The 25,644-nt window shown below is 36.1% G+C and overlaps 1 protein-coding gene across 2 annotated transcripts; it reads left to right on the top strand.

Annotated features, from left to right (window-relative positions):
- Positions 1–1,087: 1,087 nt before the first annotated feature.
- Positions 1,088–24,067, top strand: LOC111021936 (P-loop containing nucleoside triphosphate hydrolases superfamily protein). 2 transcript variants are annotated; one of them, XM_088127805.1, is made up of 10 exons: positions 1,088–1,339; positions 1,526–1,598; positions 1,759–1,868; positions 3,235–3,378; positions 12,532–12,640; positions 12,732–13,090; positions 13,351–13,424; positions 20,657–20,961; positions 21,598–21,844; positions 23,586–24,067. In XM_088127805.1, exons 1-10 carry the CDS (start codon positions 1,204–1,206, stop codon positions 23,841–23,843), a joined length of 1,815 nt encoding a protein of 604 aa, XP_087983931.1. In that variant the 5' UTR covers positions 1,088–1,203; the 3' UTR covers positions 23,844–24,067. The 2 variants fall into 2 exon arrangements, with proteins under 2 accessions (XP_087983931.1, XP_087983932.1); XM_088127806.1 differs by lacking the exon at positions 1,526–1,598 and having other exon boundaries at positions 1,201–1,339; positions 1,736–1,868; positions 3,273–3,378.
- The last annotated feature ends 1,577 nt before the right edge of the window (positions 24,068–25,644 follow it).

Raw genomic sequence — 25,644 nt, 5'->3', positions numbered from 1 at the left:
TAATCGTGTTCTAGAAGTCTCAATTTCATGAAAATATAAATAAAATATCTGAATATTTATCTAAAAATTAGAAAAATTAAAAATCGTAAAAAATATTTAAATTAACAAATAAATATTTTTCTATTTTTAAATTAATTAAAAATAATTAATATTAATATTATGTATATATTGTTGATATTTTTCGTATTTTGTCGATTTTCTTGTACTATAATGAAAATGTCGATTTATTTCTCATGTCGATGTATAACCTATAGAAACGTAGATATATTGATGGAAATATCGACGTGTCGACGGATATTTAGTTACATACTTTCAAGATCAATTATAAATTTTTTTAAATATGAAAAATGAAATATATATATATATATATATATATATATATAGGTTCGTACTATAAAAGTTTGTTGTAACATTTTAATATTCTCATTATTAAAAAATGAGTTCAGTAATTATTTAAGAGACTCAATTTTGGAAGTTTTTTTTTCTAACAAGTGGGAATTTCATTTGTATACTTAATTAAATATAAGTTCAACTTGTTAAAAAAAATTCTCTTAGTCTTAACAATCAACCTACAACTAATTTATCCTGTAAAAAAAACGTACCACCTAAAATTAGTAGCAAATGGTAAAGCAGTAAAAAGAGTATTATAAAAAGAGAGGACACAAAGGTTGGTTCAATTTTTTAACCTATCCCACCAAATCATGTCTTGCGCCTAAAATAACTGTATTCTTAAATTATGTTGCAATATTTGATCTAACTATTATTTCTATTGAATACTTATAGATATATGTAAATCCATACATTTATTCACATTTTATTGACTTGACTTAACTGAGGCATTTATTACCACGTTTCAAATTTTGTCGTGTCAAATTTTCGTTGGAAGTACGTTCAAAGTATATTTTTAAAATTTGTATGAAATATTGATGGTTCAAAGTATATTTTTAAGATATTTATTAAATGTTGATGGTAACATTGAAATATTTGAAAGAATAGAGGTATCTAGGTATTTTTAAAAGAAAGGATATAGGTTTTATTTTATTTTATTTTATTCTGTATAAAAACCTAAATATTTTTTCTAAAAAGAAAAACCTAAATCTTCGCTCCAAGTCCAACGGGCCTTGGAGCAAAAGGAATTCACCGTCAGAAACGCCTGGGCGAAGGTTGGCCGCACGTAGAAGCAGGTGAGGCCGCGCTCCAGCGATGAATAGCAGCACCAAATTTATGAACGAAGAGGTGAAGACGACGAAGAAGAAAATGGGTAGGGAGAGCGAGATTTTTGCTTCTTGCACTTTCTCTAGCCTCGGTCTGCACTCTACTTTATGCGACCAACTCCAAGGTGTGTTGGGTGCCGACTTTATTCTACTTCCTCCACCGCCTCCATTTGTTATCTGCCTTCTGTTATGCTAATCACCCTAGAACTCTACTTTAGTAGTTTTTGCGAGCCTACCGTCTCCGGTTAATTGCATTGATAATAATATCGGCCTGCATCTTTCGGTGTGGTTTTTTTCTTCGATTGCGACAGAGAAAATGGGATTTGAAGTACCAACCCTTGTACAGGCTCAAGCAATTCGGGCTATCTTGTCCGGGCGTCACGTGTATCCTTTGCGCATAACTATTTTAATTGATATATACGTGCTTGCGCATGCGTGAGTGTTTATATTGATTCTTTCTTTACCATGTAGAAATTCATGAAATGGCGTATCTTTCTTTGATATTTGTAGTGGTTCTGTAGGTTTTCTTAACTTCATTCAATAGCATTGTTAATGCGGCCACGGGTACTGGCAAAACTATTGCGTATTTGGTTCCAATCATCCATCACTTGCAGAAGTCCGGTCGTAGGATTCAGCGGGCTGATGGAACTTTCGGTACGTAATATTAGTAAATATTTTCTCGCTCAGTTCTGCCCCTGCCTACTTACAATTAAAGAAAGGGAAAAGGGAAAAAGAGGAAGCAAAGACCCATTTCTTATTTATTATTCCTCATTTTTTATGAAGAAACTTGTTTTTGTTGTTGAAAAAATGTCTATATAATTTTGAAGATGTTTATAAAAAATGAGAAACCAGAAAAATTAATGGTTTTCAAATGCGTAGGTCTCTTAATAAAATTGAAGACGAAAAAAACGGAACGTTACCAAACGGACCCAAAACGACTCATTTTAGTGCCTTCCCAAAGAAAATTTCTCATAATCCTTTTCAAAATATCTGTAACTTTCTTGGGAGTAATAAAAATTGACGTGAGATAAGTAGGTAGATTTTTAGAATGGATGAGTAAAGAGCCAATCTTCCACCTTTTGACAAAGAAGCCTTTTTCTTTTAGCCAACTCGTAAGTAACCTTGTTATTATCCTCCTCATGTGATCTCCAATTCCATTTAGAAACCAGACCTAATTTATCTACGCTTTTGTATATTTTTCTTTTTATTTTTGAGTTGATAATCTCTAGGTTTTTATATATCCTAGAAAGAATAAAAGAAAAAGAAAAAGAAAAAATGACAGTCTCTAAGCCTCCCGCATTTAAGGAGGGACACCACTTTCGTATTGAACAAGAATCCCTTGCTACCAAGTTAGTCTCGATCTTTTGACAACAATTTAAACCTATCACGAAAGTATTGCTAAGAGATTGATTTTGAGCCGAAGACTCAATGATTTTGTGTATTAATCTTCTTTAATTTTTCATTAACCTAACAAATCAAGATGACATTTTCAAATTGAAGGCGTGTGATGTGAACATAGTTTATTTCCCACAAAAATCTTCAATGATACTGGCTTAAGCCTACGAAACAAATATTCTATTAAAATTAAGAATTTTTGAGCGGAGATGCAACTAATAATTCAATACCTCCAACTGGGATTAAACTTCTCCTTAATAGCATTGGAAAAGTTCCAATCGGCATTGTCATAATTTAATTAAGCTTTCTCCAAGTCTATAATTAATATGCTCTACTTTCAAAGTATCTTTTAAATGTTCACAATTGCTCAATTCATATGGGTGGGTAAGATACCCATTGCCATGTCCATGATCACGGGTTTCATGTCTAAGGGGCTGAAAACTCTTATTCATTGGCAGCTTTATAACTTTCCAAATATTAGTGAAAGATTGTATTTATTTGTCAAAGAAAATAAAAAATAAAAACTTTTATTTGGTGATAATGTTGTTGAACTCGCTCTCTCTCTCTCATCCACACACATACCTCTCTTGTATGTTTGAGTCTTAAGAAATTTTTTTGGCCATAGCGTTGGTTCTTGTACCGACGCGGGAGCTATGCATGCAGGTCTATGAAACTATACAGAAGTTGATACATCGTTATCATTGGATTGTTCCTGGTTACATAACAGGTGGGGAAAGTCGGTCAAAGGAGAAAGCCAGGTTGCGAAAAGGTAGGAGATTCCTTGTTTAAGTTATGGAATTATCATTTCATTGATGTAAGGTAGCTTTGTTATGTGACCATTTACGTGTGTGTGTTATTCCTTTCAAGTTTTAGCATAACAACCTCAAAATTGTAATAACTGGATGGTGATAATTGTTACTAATAAGTATGTTAGTAATGAAATGTTTAAAAACTCTACTATCGTTTTTATCAGGGATATTTAAATTACTAAACAAACAAGATTATTGGACAATATCAACTAGTATTAGCCTACTTGACCCTTGGAGTCATGATTATGGTTGAAAAATTATGGCTAGTGGTCAACAATGGCATGAACATGTCAATAACAAGTTCAACGCCATTGATATCAGTGTTTCCAAGGCGCTCGTGCGCCCATGGAAAATGGGATTGCTAGCATGCCTACCGCGCCTGAGTGATACCTTATAAGGTGCTCGTCTTTGATTATGAAGAGGAAGCATAGGAGGAGGGGAAGGAAGAGCTGAAGAAAAAGAAAAGGAGGGGGAGAAGGAAGTGTCGGAAGAAGAACAAAAAGAAGAATAAAAGTTGTAGAAATAGAGAAAAAAAAAAAGAAGAGTCAAGAAGACTATTATGAATAGTCGAAAGAAGAAGAAGAAGAGTTGGAAGGAAGAATGAAGAGAAGTTGAAAGAAGACAGACCATTAAACTTAAGAAAATTTACACTTTCTATAAGTAGGGTTGCACATAAATGTTGAAAAACTGAGCTGACTGACCAAAATCGACCAAACCAACATTAGTTGGTTGGAGTAGACCGTATTATGGTGGATATTGGTTAGTTGGAGTAGTCGAAAAAGAGATTTTAGACCGACCGACGAACCGATTTGTTGATTTAAGAAAAACGTAGAATATGATGCTTCAGTCTACTAGATGACTTTCTGCCGAGCCATTTCAAGAAATCAGTAGTGGCACTGCTAGTTTCTCAAAACTGCGTATTAGTTTTTTTAAGAAAATATTTGTTTACTATTTGTCTCATCCCCTTCTCTCTTCTCTCATTTTCTCTGTCTCTTCCTTTCCTTCTCACTCTTTTTCCCACCTTCCTTCCCCTCTGGCCTCCTTCACGTTTCATCTATCTATCCTTCCAGCTTTTTTCAAGTGCTTGTCCTTTGTCCATCTACCTCAAAACTCAACTATATTTCTCCCTCTCAGTTTTTTGTCTTCTTCACACGTCGAGTTTGTTTCGTTTCCATTTTTGTCGGAAGCTACTAAGGTTCCTCTCACTCCATCTTCTAAAAAGTGACAACACCAAATAATAGATAGGAGCCATGTATATGACTCACGTTGCACTCACCTACATATTCTTGACTAAGGTTGTTTATTTATCATGAACTCAAAAGAATTTTAAGCTCCCTACTTCAGTGTTTATTCCTTTTTTTTTTTTTGTATGAGAAACAGAATCGTGTATAGAGAAAAATAGGGTAAAAACAACCTAAGGGCCGAGGGATGAGGCAAGCAACCCTCGCCACATAAGAGCTAATGAAGAGCGGCTTTCCAATCATGGATAAGCATAGAAAGACTGTAATTACAAAAAGGCACCAAGTAGAAGTAGTGATCTGTACACAATTACAAAAAGAATCGAAGGATCGAAGCCTATTATTGAAAATGACTATTTCTTTCTTTCCAAATGCACCAAAAAGTGGCTCTAACTGCACAACCCCAAAGGACATTAGCTTTCCATTTGAAAGACCCTTGAAGAACCTCGGTAAGCCAATCTTGACTTATCTAGGCAAGCAGGTAGCCAAATCGATTTTTTTGAGGACAGAAGACAAAATATCACGTGCTGAATAGCAGTGTAAAAAGAGATGATCGATGCTTTTTGAAGCTTGATAACAAAAGCTACACATTGTGGGTGAAATACACCAATTAGGAAGCTTTCTTTGAATAATCTCGTGAGTATTAAGACTTTTATAGGTTAACCTCCACAAAAAAACTGTGACTTTCTTAGGGCAACTGAATTTCCAAATTGGGTTGATCAAAGAAGTTCTAATCTTTGGCGGTCTTTCTGTTAATCTAAGAAAAGAGAGCAAGTGGAGAAAGGCTTCTTCCTTCTATCGAGGGTCCAATGATCTCATCCTCCTGCAACCTTTTCTAAAAGAGTTCAATGCTTCCATTAAAGAAAGCACGCTATTCATTTCAGTATCCCAAATGCCCTTTCTAAAGCTTAAATTCGAGTCACAAGACTTGTTGACCCAACAATCAGCCATCATAGTATCCTTCTTAAGAGAAATACTGTACAAATCTCGAAAATATCTTGCAAAGGAGGAGGCTTTAAAGGTTTGTTTTCCTAAAATCTTTTTGCTTTCGTCTCTTCCAAATGTCCCTGTTAGAGGTGTTCACGAGTTGGGTTGGGTCGGGTTGGGGGTATTTTTGGGACCAACCCGAATTTTCGGGTTGGGAATTTGTGGGAATCGTCGGGTTGTAAAACGATGGCCAACCCAACCCAATAAATTCGAGTTGGGTTGTCGGGTTCTTTTTTTTTTTTTTAATTGATTAATTAATTTACTTTTGTTTTGTTTATAACATGGACCAAAAAATATATAGAAAAATCAAAATCTTAATTTAGCACTAATTCAAATCCTAATTGAAACCAACATGTAAGTCCTAATTTAATACAAATTTTAAAATTTTACATTATCCAAAGTTTATCAAGTCCAAATCCAAATTGAAACCAACATGTAAGCCCTAATTCAACAATATTAAAAGCTTACACCTTATTAGAGAGAAATGGGGGAGAGGAAGATGAAATTGAAAATGTTAGAAAAGAGAGAGAATCAAAGATTCAAAAGGGAGAGGATTGAATTGAAACCTAAAATCAATGGTTTTAATGAAATAGAAAAAAAAAAAACCTTATAATCTCGGGTCGGGTCGGGTTGACTCGGGATTTTCAAGGGTCAACCCGAGACCTGACCCAACCCGGTCGGGTTGGGATTTTTCCAACCCAACCCAACCCAATGTTAGATTCAACCCAACCCAATCCTTATGGGTTTGGGTTGGGTTCGTCGGGTTGTCGGGTTCCTTGAACACCCCTAGTCCCAGTTTCTCAATTTTGGGACTCCACTTCTCGTGCTTGGCATATTGAAACTAGGAGATCCCTAAAAGATGATGAATTTGAAGAGTTTTCAGCGTTTCTAGGCTACTTAGTTTGGCAGTGGTTAGGGAGAAAGCTGATAGCAGACTTTGGTCATTCGAACCTTCTGGAGTATTTTCGGTATCATCTTTATGCAAGCAGCAGTCTTCTTCATCTTTACCTAAGGATTTATTTGGTGCTTTGTGGAAATCTAAAGGTCCAAAGAGAGTAAATGTCTTTACTTGGATTCTCCTCTTTGGCAAAGTTAATACAGTGGATATTCTTCAAAAGAAGAACCCTTCTACGGTGTTTTTTCCTTCCCATTTGCTCTCTGTGTGGCAAGTCTTGTGAGTTCCAGCAACATATTTTCTTTTAGTGCTCTTTTTCGGCTACTTGCTGGAGGCTTTTCTTCGAAATCTTTGAGGTTTCTTGGGTTTTTGATTTTGAAGTCGCAAAGAACGTTCACTCTCTATTGATTGGCCCGTGTCTCGCGTCAAAAGCGGGTTTTCTTTGGTGTCATGGAGTCTTGTTGTCTGATATTTGGTTCGAGAGAAATCAAAGGCTTTTCAAGGGGAAATGTCGAGATTCGGTTGAAGTTTTCCTACTAGCAAAGTTTAAGGCTTCTCAATGGTGTGCTCTTTCCAATGTTATTGTTAATTACTCTCCGAGTATGATTTGTTCTAATTGGGAGGTTTTTATAACTACCCCTTAGCTTTTGTCCTTTTTGCTTTGTTTGTTGTTCTATTTTCCGTTTTGTTTATTTTCTCACTCCTTCGGGGGTTTGTATCATTGAACAATTTTCTGTTCCTTTTCATTAAATCAATGAAAAGTTTGTTTCTTGTTAAAAAAAAAATGTGAATCTTTGAGCCATATGTCTTTCCAAAAGTTGATCCTTTGTCCGTCGACAACTTTGAACCGAACAAACCTGAGAAAAGGAGGCAGCAAATTTTGCAATTTCAAACCAAGGTCTTCCATGGATGCTAGCAATACTACGCCTCCAAAGAGCGGAAGTTTCGGTTGAGAACCTCCAAAGCCACTTGTGAAGAAGACCATCATTTCTTTGCTTAAAGCCACCAATACCGAAACCACCATAGATCTTAGGTAAAGAGGAGGTAGCCCACTTAACTAAGTGTCTCTGTGGATGAGACTCCCCCTCCGCTCCAAAGAAAGGACCGAAACTTTTTCCATCTCTTTCACAACCTTGGCTGGGGCTTTGAACAAAGAAGATGCATAGACAGATAAAGTTTTTAAGACTGAAAGTGCAAGAGTCAATTTTCTTTTTGAACTTATGAACTATCAGATCCCAATAAGAAGCCTTTCCATAGTTTCCTCCTAGAGAAGCTCCCAAGTAATTAGAAGGGAGGCCTTCAGCCTTACAACCAAGAGAACAAGCCCAACTCGTTTGAAGACCCCTGGTTTAGATAAGGAAAAGAGAATGGGTGGGTTGAAAAGAAGCCAAAGTTTCTGCATGAAGTTGGAATCCTTCGTGTGAGGTATCTGGGGATTCGATTGGTTGATAGTCTTCAATGTGTCAAGTTAATCCGTATGGGGATTGACTGCAAACTTGAAGAAAAAATTTCTCACCGAGTTGGAAATTCTTCTTGAATTTGTGTTTTCTTTGTGAAGTTGGAATCCTTCGTGTGAGGTAACTGGGGATTCAATTGGTCGACAGTCTTCAGCGTGGGGATTAACTGCAAACTTGAAGAAAAAATTTCTCCCCGAGTCGGAAATTCTTCTTGAGAAGTGTATTTTCTTTTTGGGAAAGCCCTTGGTGTAGTCCTCTTCTTTGGATAGTACTGAACTATCGACCATCATCTTGAGATTAGTGCTGTTGGAGTTTCTTTAGCAAAGGGAACCTTTTTCTATTTGTGAAAAAAATTTGATGGCTGATATGGATAATGGTTGCATGTTAAGAGTTGGTTGGTTTATAGGGAAGTGAGGAAAGTTTATGGCCTTGCTTTAGTCATTGGAGATTTCATTTTGAAGAAATTGTTGCTAGCTTTGAAGATGTGATTATGCTTTAGCATTGTTGCTATTCATGAGGCTACGTGATGATCAATGTGGTTTTGTTTCTTTTGCTGCTTCAACCATTCAGGCTTTCACCCGTTGATGAAATTCCTTCATACTTTGAGTGGATCCGTTCTTTGATTTTATTTTCTAGCAGTTTTGTGTTGGCCTAGGCAAAAAGGAAGAAAATTCAGTTCTTTGATTTTATTTTCTTTCTTATTTTCAAGTCTTTGAAGTTCGAATCAAAAGGCTGCATTAAAAAAAAAAAGAAGGTTAAAGCAAGAGGAACATAAGAAAAGTCAGAAAGATGAAGAAGAAAATGAATGAGAATGAGAATGAGAGGTAGAAGAAGTGACAAAAAAGGAAGAAGAAGTGAAGTCTAGAAGAAGAAGAATGAAGAAAAAGAAGAAGGAGAAGGAGAAGAGACTAAAGAGAAGAAGTGAGGGCTGCATGGAGTATCTCTCTTCAAATGACAAATTAACTCTTCCAAAAAAAGCTGGCAGTATTTTCTTCATGACTTATGGATGGCAGTATTTCAAAAGCTGTTTTTCAATCTTAGTCATAGCACTGTAAATGTTTTAAAAAATTGTCTCTTACTTTTTTTTTTTCCTGAATCTTTTTCAAGCAATTTTTTATTAAAATATTGAATAAGTTTGTTTTTTCCTATTAAATATTAAATAGTTTTGTTAATATCTTCATGTTTTAATAATCAAGTATTTAATTTTTTTTTAACAACAATAGTTATAGATAATAACTATTTTCACCTTCATGAAATTATTAAATTTCACTATTATTTTTTTAACAAGAAACAAACTTTTCACTGATAATATGAAAAGGAAGAAAAAAGTTCAAGGATACAAGTTCCAAAAGGAAGCGAAAAAGGAATAGAAAAACAATCAAAACATAGAAACCAAAAACCTATGAAATAGATGAGATCTGAAGTCCAAGAACAGATGCTGAAAAATTGTCATCAATAAAGCTTGCCACTGACTGCTGAGGAGGAAACCAAAACAATCACTTAACACAAACTGATCGCCAAAATGAAGAAGTAAAGAATCTGAAACCTCCCTCCACCAAGAGAAGATACGAAAAATATAATATCTCAACTCTCGAAACTGCTGTAAAGCGGAACCAACCAAAAACCTGTTGCCCATAATTAAGCCTACCTATTCAGTGATTGGAACTAGGGTAAGGCCTACATCTTCAAAATATTTAAAAAAAACTTTGATTATCTGTGCAAGAAGTTTTTCAACTACCAAAGGCTGCTCTCGAGAAGGAGAAAAATGGTATCTATTTTTGCAGAAGAGCGTAATTGGTCGTTATCCTCTGCAAAAAGTAAATTAAAATCCTTTACTAGGGAAACCTATGATAAATCTTCAATAACAACCTCTTGCTCTTCCAAAAATTTTGCTGAATCCTCACTATTGACACTAACATGGAATTCTTCTTCATCATCAGACAAAACATTATCATTGATAAGAATAGTTGACTGCTCACTTGTTGAATTAATGATACCATGAATTAATGATACCATGGCTGAGAGGTGAACCGTCCTTCTGGAATTCTCCATTTTCCTTTATTAACCTTGGTAAGTCATTTTTTTTTCTTGAATAAAAAATGGCAGGGGAGGAATAAAAATCCTAGGCGGCAATAAATCAGGGTTAAAACTAGGGCTGCTAACAACCAGATCGTTTGTCTTGGTTACCTTAACACCTTCAGGTTGAGATTCTTTTCTTAGTTCATTTCCTTGATTAGACAAAAATTTTGGCGAAATGTTTTCCAAAATAGGAAGAAAATTTGGGCTGCCCATTGAATTTTCAGAGAAAACTTCATATTCATCTTTTCTTTTATCGAATAAAAGCCCTTGAGGAGGCTCTTCATTTTGACAATAGCAAATGAAGCCTTTGAACATTTAGTACATTTGAAGATCTTGCAACCAACATCTTACTGGAGATCAAACTCTGTTTTTTCTCATAACTCTCAACCTCCTTCACGCGAACTACAATGCTGCCAAACTGTGTGTTAATTTCTATTGATGCCGGTAAGAAACCCCACGAGTTCTCTTCCACATGAATCAGAGCTTCTGAGCAATCCAAGAGTTTTAAGGTTTTGTAGGAAATCTTCTTTAAACCACCAAGTTGAACTCCGATTTCTTTAAAGAATTGCTTATTCCTTAAATTACAAATATTTGCCCAACCTCCAAAGCATTCCACCACTTCCTTCTTGGTGTGGTCTTTAGAGCTCCATCTCTCTAGCTTTAAATGAAACTCTTCTACCTTTCGCCACGAGCCATTAACCCACTTTGAGTTCAACAATCTTCCATCCTCAAACTTTAAAAGCCTTCTATATGCCAAGAACAGGTCAATATGACAGTCTTGAGAGAACTTTTCTTTTAGAGCCACATCTATATCCTTCCAACTGTCTAAGGCACTAAATTTCGTGACGACCATCATGTTGTCCCAATCTATCTCCAAGGACCTTTAGAATGAACCTCCTTATTCTCCATCAATAAAGTGTCCCTCCTACATTGAATAGTAACTTACCTTTTAGGGTTTCAGAGTGAGAAGGCCCAAAAATACCTTGCTGATGTCCTTTCATAGCATAATGAATCAAACAAACCTTCAGCATATCCCAAAAGGCTAACCAACCAGTTTTCCTTGGTCCCGCAGAAATAACAAGCTTTATTCTTCCCTCAATTGAAGGCCAAACCACGCATTCGATCTACTTTGGTTGACTCTGAATTTCCTCAATCTACAAGTACCGGATTCAATTCTTTCATGTGCAAAGAAGTATTCATGCTCTGGTAATTGCAGTAATTCAACCAACCGATTTTCAAACCAAGATAAATGGTCAAATTTCAAAGGCAACATCTCTCTGCGACAATATCTTCAATATTAAAGCACTCATCTTCAACCCAAATGCAGAAAAGGCTATTCTCAACACAGTAACTGTATTCCATGTAAAAAAGCACTAAGCTGGACTGTGCTGAATCTTGGCCGCGGAACCCTAGGCACTGAACCCTTGTCAACAACGGCGAGCAACAGTGATGGAAGCCCTAGTTATTGGCAGCGGTCTCTGTAACTAAACCCTAGTCAGCGGACGGCGGAGAAGAGTGACGACGAACCCTAGCGGCGGCGCTAGGAAACGACAGAGAAGCGCGACGGCAGACGACAGAGTTTGGGTTGTGACAGAGCACGACAACAAACCCTAGCGCGACCAACGAAAATGAGCTGCTCACGAAGGATGTTGGACAAGAAAACCCGAGCGGCGGACGGCGTGAAGACTTAGAGTGGCGGGCGGCGGGTCATGGCCGACGGCTAGGGTTAGGGAAAGGGTTTGGAGAGAGCGAGGCCATGGTCCCCATTTTTCCTAATCCAACCGAGATAGACATTTATTAAATTTTATTTTTTTAATACCTTATCAGCTTTCGCTGGTTTGGAATATGGTCACACTAGTAATTTCAAACCCTTAGCAATTTTCCAAGATTAATGTGAGACAAAATAACTGATAGTGCTAAATTTTTGCAATAAGCTTACATGAAAGTTGATTTTTTTATCCGTGCCCCCACACCCCCCAAAAGAAAAAAAAAGAACTTATTGTGCTGATTTTGATTAGCTCTTATTTCCTGAAGTTTCAAACATTCATAATTGTTCATTTTACATTTTATCCCCCAAAGGTTAAGGGCTTGGGATGTTTTGAGATGCTCCTCAAGTCCTAGGTCAAGCCCCTAGGTCGAAAACTTAATAATTTGGAACTCTTGTTATCTTTTCGATGTTGGCTTTGGGGTGGGTGAAGCCTCCCGGGGATTAGTGGAGAGTGGGCTTGTGACGTCGAGGTTATAATAAATGAAATTAAGATTCTGACCTTGTTTTTTGCCGTCGCTACTTTTCTTCAAATAATATGTGAATTGGAATTTAAGTTTTGAGTTTGTCGGGTTGTTCTGATGCAACCAACTTGTTTTATAAAACAATAATCAAGTCAAGATACACCCTTCCTTTCATGAACTGTTCTTCTGCTTTGACTAATGTGCCAAATTTTCATGGTCTGTGCTCAGGTATATCAATTTTAGTTGCAACACCAGGTCGGCTCTTGGATCACTTAAAGAATACATCATCGTTTTTGTACTCTAATTTGCACTGGATAGTTTTTGATGAAGCAGATAGGTATGGCTATTCTCTGATTTGCGGCACAATGCATTCTGAATTAGTCATTTTCTTTTTCACCCTTTTACTTGAAACTTATGCTTCTGTACAGAATTTTCGAATTAGGATGTGGCAAAGAAGTTGAGGAAATACTGGATCATCTGGGCTCAAGGAAGAATATTTATGTCAACAAGGAGGATGCAGCTTCAAATTTTGATTTCCCGCGGCAGAATTTGCTTTTATCAGCCACCCTAAATGAAAATATAAATCGTTTTGCCAAAATTAGTTTAGAGAATCCTATTGTGATTGGTCTTGATGGTGGCAACGATGCCCTTGAATTTCAACCATTTGAACGTGGTCGATTTTTGAGACATGACATAACTGATGAAGCCGAGCCAACAGGAAAGAGAGAGAGCTTTTCAATTGGAGATTATAAAATTCCAACCCAGTTAGTTCAGAGTTACGTGCAAGGTAATTTGATTGAAGTTCTATTTAATGAACTTCCACAATATATTCATGAGTACAAAGGGTTAGATCCATGCTTTTTTTGGATAAGAAGGGGTTAGATCCATGCTACTCATACATTGAATTAAATATTCAGTGCATCCCTTTGTACTTTTGTTTCTACTTTGGCTCAGACCATTTGTTTTTGTTTGGCCCCTTTTGTTGTTTTGCCCTTCTATTCATGCATCATGTAACGTATAAATTTGTGATTAAATTTTTCATTGCAGTGCCATGTGGTTCTCGGTTACCTGTGCTTTTTTCTGTCTTGAAGTATTTGTTTGAGGGAGAATCCTTTGAGAAGGTAAAGACGACGATACTTGTGTTTGTGTGGAAGTTTTAGTATTATCACTCATAAAAAAGGTTTTAGTTTTATCACCTTCTGCATAGCTATAGAATAAAGCATACAAATACAATAAAACTCATGTTGCTCTCTATACCACTCTAAGAGACTCTAAAGGTGGAACCCCACCTTGAGGCTAGAGGCGAGATGGTCGGTGACTAACGGCTAGTTTAAGTTGTTAGTTAGTTAGCAACCAATGGCTAGTTTTAGTTTAAAAAATTTTTTGACGTTCTTGATCCAATCCAATAATCTCTAAATTGACTGGCATCCTAGCCCTTACAAGGCTGTAACAATCAGTGGAAAAATTGATCTCGAGGGATTATTGGATTGGATCAAGAACGTCAAAATTTATTTTGATGACATGAATAATCCGAAAGATAAGAAGGTCAAAGGTCAAGCTCGCTGCTCTGAAAGCTAGGGCTGGAGCTTTGGCTTGGTGGGAACAACTTCAAGTAAATTGAAGGAGATTTGGTTGGAGACCCATTCGAAGCTAGCCATATATGTTACATTCGATGAAAGATCATTTGTTGCTCGCAAATTATGAGCAATTACTCTTATTTCCAATATCCACATTGCCGCCAAGGAAGTAAATCTATAGCTGATTATACGGAAGAATTCCATTGGTTGAGTGCTCGTAAGATTTGTAGATAGTTTATAAGAAGATATTTAAGATTAAGTGGATCTCCAACCTATCAGCTATTTTTGGAAGCCAACTCATGAATATATTGTGGAAGTTCATTAAAGCCAACTCGCAAATAAGATTGAGAAGAAAATCGAAAGAAGACAACTTGCTCACAGTCACAAACGCATTGCTTGGGACAAACAACCATGCAGAAACAGTGGTGACACCACAAGAAATTTCCAGCAAGGAAGTACGTCTAATTCAACCTATCCACAAGTTAAGGATACTCCATCTTCACGACAAAATCAGGGCGTTAAGATCCAAGATGGACAAATGGCCAAGAAAATACGAACCAGTATAATAGGCCTAACTTGGAAAAGTGCTTTTGATGTGGGAAGGTAGGATTCCTTTCAAATGAATGTCCACAAAGAAAGGCAGTAGCCCTTCTTGATGAGGAGGAATTTGAAGATCAATAAATGAGGAAGATGGGTATAATGTAGCCTACATCGAACCCGATGAAAGAGATCAACTTTCTTGTGTTCTTTAACAAGTTTTATTGACTCCCAAAACCGAGACTCACCCACAAAGACACAATTTGTTCAGAACTCACTGGACCATTAATTGAAGTGTTTGTAATGTTATTATTGATGGTGGAAGTAGGAAAAGTATAGTTTCAAAGAAACTTGTGTTTGCACAATCTCTAGATTGACTGGCATCCTAGCCCTTGCAAGGTTATAGAAATCTCAACTCTTTACAATCATCCAAGGACAAAAGTTCGAGGATAGGACTGACAGTATGAGATGGGCACTCGTAAGTAAAGGAGACATGGAAACACGGCCATTGATCACGAAAAAGGAGATGTTTCCTTATTGCTCAGTGAATATAAAGATCTTCTCAACACTCTGAAGGATTTACCACCTCTCCTAGATATACAACACCACCTCCTCCTCTCCTGATCGCCATGAAAGACTAGGATTGCTCCGGCTGCTCCATAGCCATTGAAAAAAAGACTTTCATCACAGCTGTCGATGAACTATTCAAAGGATCTAGAGCCAGGATTTTAGAAGCTAGAAGGAATTATATTTGCTCCCTTTCTTTAACTTGGTGCTCCTTAGCCTGGATGGTCGACACTTCCAACTCCTTCCTCGACACGTTGCTGACCCAAAAATTCTTCAAAGAACACAAAAATGACAATTATGTTATTTAGGTAGAGAACCTCAACAACAAGAGAGGCTACCTCGTAGAGATCAACAAATTGGACAACAATAGAACAAAGAATCGTCTCATGCTACCCTCAGGTGCCGACAAAGTTGGCTGGTCTTCTGCCCTTGCCCTTATCAAAGGATACCTAGATACGAAGAATATACCTCAAACTATAGAGACCCAACCCCTTCCCTTTTATAAAAACCAGTCGATAAACTCCAAAACCAACCCTCACGAAACCAATCCATTGGTTCGAGGGTGCTTTGGTGGATTGTTTGCACCTTCCCCTTCAGTCAAGGTTCATAAAGCAAGCCAGGGATGACCATGAAACTTGTTGTAGTCAAAGATACACTCAATGGATGAATTTCTCAATGACATCTCAAAAGCCTTTAGCCCTTAGATACATTTCCTCCACCATAGTCCCCCAATCTCTATGACAAACCCAAGAAACCTCGAAGGTCTGAAAGAACCAGCCCCAAATATTCAGGGAGACTTGGCAATGCCATAAGATGTGATCGAGATCCTCAGAATCTCGCTTACAAAGAATACAGCATTGCGGCCCCAAGTAGGAAGGAGAGCGCTTCTGAATACAATTCAGGGTGTTGACTTTCCCAAGTAAGACATGCCACACAGTGTTTTAAAAAGTGTGCGCCTTAGCACGCCTATGCGAGGTGAAATGAAGGAGCTGCGATTTAAGCGTGTGCCTCTATTGAAGCCCAGAAGCGCAGAGCACAAGCTCTGTGCTTTGCGAGCTTTTGGAGAAAAAGAAATAAAAAGCAAAAAACCTAAACCCTAAACGTAGAAACCCTTGTGTTTAGGGTTTTTTTTTTTCTTTCTAATTTTGGGCTGCCGACAAGCATTAATTTTGTAATTATATATATATAAAATAAAACTAATAACCCTAAACGCATAAACCTTTGCGTTTAGGGTTTTTTTAAATTTCTATTGCTGCTAGCCTGTAAATGGGCCAAAAGCCCAGAATCTGTTATTATTAGGGAATATTTTTACATTTTGATTCTTTCCCTCCAATTAAGATTCACAAATCACGTCCTTTCCTTTCCTATTCTTCTATTCCTTCTTCCTCATGGAATCAATCTGCTCTCCACAATTTCTACACAGCAAGTAGCAGCTACACTACAATCTCCAATCTTCATCTTTATGATTCTTCTACCGCAACCAATTTCGTGTAATTCTTTCACAACAACCAATTTCTACGCCACATATTTTTATGTATTTTTATATATAGTGCGCCTCGCGTTTAGGCTCCAGACGACTATTGCACTTTAGTGTGCCTCAAGCTTTTAAAAACACTTCTGCCACACGAAAAACTTAATCTTCTTCGGAATTTTCACCTTCCACAGCGAGACAAACACTGGGGTCGTAGAGGGAGAATTAGGGGAACATAAAAGTTTAAAGAAGGAGCTAAAGGAGAAATCCCTAGACGGATTAGAGGACCAAGCACGAAAGTCCTTCCTATCACGAAAGAAAGAAACATCAGAAAGCAGATGGATCAACTCAGCTGCTTCCTAGCCTCTCTGTCAGTTAAAGACTGAGGCCCAAGGAAATAGACAACCCTTCCCCCTAGTCCTCAGCACCGAGGCCATCGGAAGCAAGCTTCTATCCGATAAGCAAAAAAGGTGAGGAAGTAACGAACACGGAGGCTTTTCTCCCACCTAAAGGTCCTCCAAAAAATAAGTGTAATGACCATCCCCAACAACACAATACAAAAATTGAGAGAAGAAAGGAAAGCCTAAGGAGATAGCCTTTCAGGGGTTATTCGTGCAAACCTTAAGCCCTCTATCAGAGACCCACTCAAAGGGGTGCGGTCCATACTTGCTTACGATAATCCTCCACCACAAGGCACTAGATTTTTGGACGAAACGCCACAAACATTTAACCAAAAGCGCATCATTTCTATGCCTCAAGTTCCCAATACCAAGACCTCCTGCCTCTAACAGCTTGGAAGCAATCCCTCAACTAAGTAAGTAAGCTCCACCCCCTCGTCCATCCCTCTCCCACAGAAAGTCTCTCGTAATTTTTTTCAAGCTCTTACAAACAGCCACATGAACTTTAAAAAGGGAGGAGTAGTACGTCGAAATCCCACTTAAAACTACTTGAATGAGAGTTAATCTCCCCCCTTTAGAAAAAAAAGTGTTTTTTTCCCACAAAAACAGACGCTTATGAATTTTCTCCAACACTGTGGCCCAGAAAGAAAGAGGCGTAGGATTATGCCCCAGAGGAAGACCCAAATAGGAAGTTGGGAAACTACACACTTCGCAACCTACCTCGGAGGCCCAAAGAAGAAGCTTAGACTATTTTGTCTCTAGGTCCAGAAGCACTAATCGAACCTAGGGTTTCTTCTGGCCCTATTATTGAACGATTAGATAATTGCCGTTTCAACCCCGTGTTTGAGGAAGGACTTCTCCTTTCGACGTTAGATCCTTCCATTGTGAGTTTGTTCAACGATGATTCTTTCCTCTCGTCGCCAATGTTGAACACAATGAGTCCAGCCGACTTAAAGGTTTTGTTTGAGGGAGTAGTCGAAGATCAGAGTTGTGGTTCAGAGAAGGAGATTGAGGGTTCGAAGCCGGTTTCTTCGCTATTTAGTCGATTGAGCCTGATGCGAGCCTTGGTGAAGATAGCCCAGGTAAGTCGGCCCAGGTAATCATTTCTTCTTCTCTAGTTTCTTCACCTTCCAAAGCGAGATGCACAGCTGGGGTTGCAGTTGGTCTTTCTTTTGGTCCTTCGGTTTCCTTGGGTGGTGAAGATTCTTTACCTGTTACTTCCATTCAGCCATCCCCAGTGCCTTCAGCTAAAGGGGTGGAGAGTAGTGGCTTTGACTCTTCTTTATTATTGTGTAGGCTTCCAGGGGCGATTTGCACGGGCCCTTCTGCCAAAAGTCAAATTCCTAGTCTCGGGGAGGTCTTTCCGGCTTCGGTTCTGATTGCCATAGGCACTAGTTTTGGGAGGGATCCAAATAACCATTCGACTATTTTGCAATTGATGCCTCAGGGTCATGACCAGGTGGATTGCCATTTTCAGGAGCGTTTATCGAACGAGTGGTTTGGCTGGTGCGATTATGGAATCAACTCAAGGAAAGTAAGAAACAAGGTCATCACCTTGTTGATTGAATATCTCAAGGCAAGAAAACTCGTTGCTTGTTTGAGATCCAAAGTCTCTCCACAAGCAAGCTAGATTAAGTCTCACTTGAATGATCCTAAGCCTACAAACTATCACAAGATTGTAATATACATTAGCTCTTAGCTATAAGAAAAGCTAAAGGTTCCTTTTCATTACATTTCTAAAATATCTTCCAATCTCTAAAGATCTTTTCATTACATTCTAAAAATATCTTCCAACCATTTGAAGAGTCCTCTTATCATTATGGATTTCTGACCCCATTCTCCATAGGGCCCTCTTATCTCTTCCTTCTCCGAGCTCGGGTTATGGAAGAAGGAATCGAGAAGAAAGTATCAGCAACAACAGGTTTTATTACGGGACAACTCATGATGTTCATATCGATCTATTATGCGCCTCTGCATCTAGCATTGGGTAGACCTCATACAATAACTGTCCTAGCTCTACCGTATCTTTTGTTTCATTTCTTCTGGAACAATCACAAACACTTTTTTGATTATGGATCTACTACCAGAAACTCAATGCGTAATCTTAGCATTCAATGTGTATTGCCAAAGTAAATGAAATGACTTGTAACTTACAAGAAATGAAAAGACTCGTAACTCTCGAGGAAATGAAAAGACTCATGACCTACAAGAAAATGAAAAGACTAGGAAATTAAAAGTTCTATAACTATTTAAATACAAACCACATTAAGCCATTTTGACCCTTATTGATTAGTCTTTGACTTGGCTTGGAGATTCATATCATATTTGGTCTGTAACCAAGTGAATTTCGCATGATTACATATTTTGCAGCCTAAGTTTTCTATTATACTCAAGTCCGGACTTTGAGGAAGAAATTTTCATATTCAAAATTGTAAGGTTGAATTTAAAAAGAAAATAAATGTGGGATACAAAATGTGGCTTTTGCTATTCTTTGTATATTATGGTTCTATGACTATGCATGCCTGAGGGTAACAGAACATTACCAAGGTCTCGTTTGATAATAATTTTGTTTTCTATTTTTTTATTTTTAAAAATTATCTTTTTTCTTTTAAATATATTTTAATTCTTAGTCGAATTTCAAAAATAAAAACAAGTTTTTAAGAACTGATTTTTTCTTTTTAGATTTCAAGATTTGACTTAGATTTTGAAAATGTTTTTTAAAAGTAGATAACAAATTAAGAAACGTATAGACGGAGATAGTGTTTACCAACTTAATTATAATAAAAGAGTCTAAAAAAATGGTTATGAAACGAAGCTAGTTAGGCTAAGTTTACTCCAAGGGAATGAGAATCCATGAATGAAAATCAATTTTTTCAGTCCCTTTGATGATGTTTACCAAATTGTAGGAATGGAATCAACTGGTGGAACTCACCTCAAACTTTGTAATTTCATTCTCTAAAAAAGCGTAATCCCATTCCTCTCCTACATCCTTATCAATTTCATTCTCATTCGTTATTTTGTGGGCCCCACACATTTATTAGGATTACTTTACTACTTCTACCCTTTCTCTCTCATGTATTAGTGAGGTTCATAACTTTTTTAATTAATTGTTTTATAATTTTATTATTTCTTTTTCATTTATACTAATAATTTTTCTTCTAATAAAAATTTATACAATTTTTATTAGTTGATGTGATTTTATTATAAAATATTATAAATTTATATTTAATTTTTTAATTTTACTTTGTTTTTATTAATTAATATCAATAGATTTTTTAAAATAGAATTCATTATTATTAAATATTAGAATAATAAAATTTAATAATATTTTATATTAAATGATAGTCGTTCTAATACAAAAGTATTTTAGTTGATGTAATTTTATTTTAGTTATTTATTATTTATTAATATTGAATAAGTTGTTATAATAAAAGATATTTACTATCAATAATATAGTAATAAAATAAGTTAAAATTTATTATTATTGTTAGTAAAAAAAATATTAGCACAATAATGTACTAGTAATGGTTATATATCCGATTTCGATTCCTATTTCGATTCCAGACAATTTTAGTAAACAACATCAAAGGAATTCTGATTCTGATCCTAGAAAATTTCTAGTAAACAACATCAAAAGAATAACATTCTCATTTCGATTGATTTGATTCTGTTTAATTTGCATTCCGATTCATTTCCATTCAAATTCCTAGTAAGCAAACAAGGTCTTACTTTTCATTTTGATTACTGTTTCAGAAAGCATTTTTATTAATTTTTTCAAGTTACTTTCATGACCCATTTTACAGATTTTGGTACTCTTCTCAACATGCGATGCTGTAGATTTCCACTATTCCCTGTTTGGTGACTTCAAATTATCCCCTTCTCCGGAATCAGAAATGAGGCTCAAACAAATGTTCCTTAAATGCAAGATTTTCCGGTTGCATGGGAGTATGAAGCCTGAGGACCGGAGAACAACATTTCAGGCCTTCAAATCAGAGAAGCTGGCTCTTCTTCTGTCTACTGATATTGCTGCTAGGGGTTTAGATTTTCCAAAAGTTAGATGTATTATTCAATATGATCCTCCAGGAGAGGCAATCGAGTATGTTCATAGGTAACTACACTTACTCTTTGACAAGGAAAAAATAAAATTCCTTATTATTTGTTTCTATTTGTTGGTACTATTTTTCTGTATTTTTAGTATGATGTTCCAGTTTATTATTTTCACTATTTTCTGTGTTTAGTATTGGATATGAAATAATGTGACAGCTCTCTAAGTGAGCCTCAATATCGTTGGCCAGAACATTCACAATGTCTCTACTCAATGGCCTCTTGTGTTCCCTGGATCTTATTAATTCCACTGGAATTCCTAATGTGGCTGAGATTCTTCTGGATTTCAATAGAGGATCTTGTTCAAGCGGATTTGTGTGGGATTTGCTTCATTTTTTATTTTTTAAATAATACCTAAATAAGGTGATCTTTAATTTATTTCCTTGAGTAGGATGATTATGGACTTAATGGTCAGGTTGCAGTAATGTAGTATTGATTGAGTGCACATGTAGCTATAATATTGTGGCAACGAGGTGATGATATATGTTCAACTCTGTTCAAGGATTTTTTTTTTCTTTTCTAAATGACAAAAATCCTAATTGGTTGGCTCTCGGGGCCTGATTTGTCAACTACTCAAGTCCAATCTATCTAGCATTTACATTTCTGAATGTGTATATCCTGATGCTATTTATTGATGCAGGGTTGGGAGAACTGCTCGCCTAGGTGAAAAGGGAGATTCTTTGTTATTCTTACAACCGACTGAAATAGATTATTTGCAAGATTTGCAGAACCATGGTGTATGTCTTACAGAATATCCTCTTGTCAAGGTGTTGGATAGTTTTCCGGTTCATGGCAGGAAGCAATCTGTAGAGAAGTTCGTCCCCTTGGAGTCGCATTTCTGGATCATGTTCTTGCAGAAGGCTGTTGAATCTTTTGTTGTTGCTGAGGTATAGTCTTTTCACCATCCCTCTTTCCTTCACTTTTGACCAAAACAATATTTTTCAGAGCATACGAGCCTTCTTGACAAGGCCCTTAATTTCATGATTATGAATGACATGTCAAGTTGTCCGGGCGAATAAAATTTTGTCCAATAGCTTTGATTTGACAATGCAATCGATCATTCTTGGAATTTTCATTTAGAGATGTTTGAGATAAACAATAGGAATTAACTTTTTTTTTTCAGAAGTTTGTGCATCGTTCTAATCATGATTCATGAATAACATTTACTTTTCGAAAGGCAAGGAAAATGATTTCGTTCTCCATTTTTACTTCCATTGACTTCCATGGTATTTCACTTGTAGGTTTTATTCTAAAATCTAAAATGATGTATGATTTTGGAAAGATGATATTTCATTATGGTTTTATCATATGTCAAGAATGAAAATCATAGAAATGGAATGAGTCTTTCAATCCCTTTGTTATTATTGTTTGTGTCAAATGATTGAGCATTCTTTACTTTATTTTTTTATCTCAACTTCTTTTTAGCAGTACTAATGTTAAATTTATATTGATTCATATTTCGAGTTTTAGTTTTCAAGATTAAAGGTATTTCATCTAATTTTGATTCTGGTTATAAAAATATTGATTCTTGTACTCTAGCATAAAGTGAGAAAGGTTAGGGCAAAATACTCTTATCAATTTTTGTGAATTATATGTATATATATTGTTAAACTATATTATACAGTTATTTTTCTTTTATTTCCCAGTTGCATTAGGTTCTAATAGGTTAGAGTTTGCTTGTTCCAATGGGTAAGGTTTCCTTATTCTAACAGGAAAGGGTTTCTTTTTCCTTTTTTTATTCTTCTTTGCCGTTGCTAGTTAGTTTACCCTCGTATCAATTCTTTGAAAGTAAGAATTATTTTTCTTATCAATTAACACACACACGTATATACATATATATATTTATTTATATATATATATATATATATATATATTTATGTATTTATTTATTTATTGTAGGAGCCTTGAGCTTAAAAATGTAAAATTACCAAAAAAAAAAAAAAGTAAATAGGACTTGAAATGTTAATGTATAGTACATTCCCCTTCAGCTAGGTTTAATGTTTAGCTTTAGAGGAATCTGAGGGTCTTTAAAGGTGAGGAGAGGTTCTTGGAGGAAGATCTGAACTACAACTAGGTTTAACCTCCCTCTGGATGTTGGTAACAGAAGAGTTTTGTAGTTATCCTCTGTTTATTATTCTTAATAGTTCGAGCTCTTCTAGGGTATTATTAGATTGTGGTGATGAGATCATCTGTGACTTTTATGTACATACAGTGTACTCTATTGAGTACTGCTTATATAAGGATAATATATATGTGATTTGACCATCTCAAATTCAAGTGGGAGCTAACAAAAAAGGAAAATTCTAGCATCGGTATTAACTGGTAACAACATATTGAGCTCAACATAAGTCTTCCTGAAATCTATTAAGAGATTGTTCTCCTTTCTTTGCATTATTGTATGTTTTGCACACATAAAAAAATGTATGATTTTCCTGTTTTCAAGTGTATTAAAATTATTAGTAATGAAGGGGTACTCCTTCACAAAACTGACAATGATTAAGCAAGTGTATCGAGGCGCACCTCTAAGTGTTTCACATGTTCTTATTTTATTTATTTTTTTGGAGATGACCACGACAATGATTGTGAGTCTTATTTGGGGTTTACATATGTTTTCATTACTTTCATCAGCCAGAAATGATGAAGCTGGCCCAGAAAGCATTTTGCTCTTGGGTTTGTGCATATACTGCTCATCGTGGTGAGTTGAAAAGAATTTTTGTGGTCAAGAAACTTCATTTGGGGCATGTGGCAAAGAGCTTTGCGTTGAAGCAACAACCATCTGCTGTTGGAAAATCATTCAAGAAACAGGTCAAGAAAAGGAAAAGAAATCCAAAACAGGATGTGTCATCATCAAAAAAGAGGACTTTGCAAATCGGGGGGTACGCATGAAGGGGAATGTGTAATTTTGATTTCGTTTATACATGTTGGTGATCTTGAATGCTGTAATTGTTTACCGTGTTTTTATGATTAGGTGGACCAATTGCGAGGCACCTCGCTCAAATTTTGAATTATATTCAGTTCTCTTAATACGGCCTTGTTTATGATGGTGTAATGTGTTTGCAACTTATAACCCAATCTATCCAAATTGATTTTGCATTGGACTGATTGGGTCATTGGACGCCTTATCTCTTATATCTGTGACAGTACATAGATAACTGTGACAGTACATGTTTGAGCTGTTTCAACTGTGCAACTTCGATGAAAAGTTTGTATCTTGTAATCTTGTAAAAGTTTGTATCTTGTCAAAAAAGAGTAAAAATAAAAATTAGGCAACTCCTCTTCCAATTCGCAGCCATCAGCCATCTTAAATCACTGGAATTTGTGGATTCTAATGGATGAGCAGTCGTGGGATGTGCCCAACGCGTAGAGGAGGTTGGGGAGTCCAAATCGAAAGCACATGGGTATGGGTATGGGTGGTCTAAAAGCAGAAGGGGCCCAACACCAACAGGATTATAAAAGTAACAGACCCGTACCATACGCGTTCGGCTCCAGAACCAAAAAACTCCCACCTCTGTTGTTTTTAAGTTCTCTCTTGGACCCACCACTAAATTTATAGAATAAATGATTAATATGCTTACGGTTGAGATAATGGTATCAGATTTGTTATAAAATTAATCAAAATCAACTCTCAACTATTAAATTACCTTAGATAATTTTAAATAAATAATTGGTAGTTAATTTATTTTTATTAAGTTAAATTATTAAAAAAAACAATTCTAAACAATTTTTTTTTTAAAAAACTCTTCAATTTTCTAGTTCTAAAATTTTATTTTAAGTTTTTGAAGGAGTAGAATTTATTTGTTGCTCAACCTTGATTTAAGGGTAGAAAAGAACAAAGAAATAATAGAGAAAAAAAACAAACGAAAAGAAATATAATAACAAAGCACAAGGAAAAAGTAAATAGTAGAAAAAAAAGCAACAGAAAGGCACAGACAAAAAAAAAACCCACCTTTTTTTGGCAGGATAAAGATGTCTCCGGTTTATTAATGATGCATGGAAAAGAGTTTTCCAGACATATCATTTCAAATCTCTAATCAAATCAAATATGAGCTTTATATGTCCAAGTCAATTCTCACCTCTTAAACCCTTCAATCAAACGACCCTTAAGAGACAAAATATTCCCACTATAATTTTTTCATATTAGGGCCAAATTTTAGTTATTTTGCTCGTTGTCGGACAATTGCACTTGGAATCTCTGTTTTCCATTGGACCAACACGAGTCCTTTAAACATATTTTATCCTCATCAAGTATGCTTAATTTTGGAGTTGAACTACCGAAAAAGAAGGTGCAACTTGTTAGTATATGTAGTAACTATCCATTCTTTTAAGTTTTTCTTAACCATGTTTCGTATGATCTTAGGATTCCTCTCCTTTAGATGTGGTCCTGGTTTATTCATGTACTCCTCTTCTCTCTACTCGAGCGTCATATATATTGGCAATTGTGACGACTATTGTTCAATTGATGGATGAAGAGTTTTCTATGAAATGAACTCAACCATTCCTAGATATTCATTTTAGGCTTAGAAACCTCAAGAATGATATGGAAAGGAGAAATAGATGTTGAGAAAACTTTTCAAATTCCATAATTAAGTGGAATTTGGAGAGAAGGAGAGGAAGTTAAAACACTCTAAATTAAGTGGAATTCGAGAGAATATAGTGGAGTGAGAGTGGGGGGAGATTTTGGGAGAGA

The sequence above is a fragment of the Momordica charantia genome (assembly GCF_013281855.1).
Source record: "Momordica charantia cultivar OHB3-1 chromosome 8 unlocalized genomic scaffold, Mcharantia_2.0 BLBB01000008.1, whole genome shotgun sequence".
In the NCBI taxonomy this organism is placed as follows: domain Eukaryota; kingdom Viridiplantae; phylum Streptophyta; class Magnoliopsida; order Cucurbitales; family Cucurbitaceae; genus Momordica; species Momordica charantia.
Note: the sequence above shows the minus strand (reverse complement) of the source record. Positions and strands in the feature narration are given on the sequence as shown.

Excerpts from the sequence above, each read along its gene's own strand:
- LOC111021936 (XM_088127805.1), top strand. The coding sequence starts at position 1,204 with ATGAATAGCAGCACCAAATTTATGAACGAAGAGGTGAAGACGACGAAG. Across the intron at positions 20,962-21,597 it reads GCAATCGAGTATGTTCATAG|GGTTGGGAGAACTGCTCGCC; the intron begins GTAACTACACTT and ends TTATTGATGCAG. Across the intron at positions 21,845-23,585 it reads AATCTTTTGTTGTTGCTGAG|CCAGAAATGATGAAGCTGGC; the intron begins GTATAGTCTTTT and ends TACTTTCATCAG.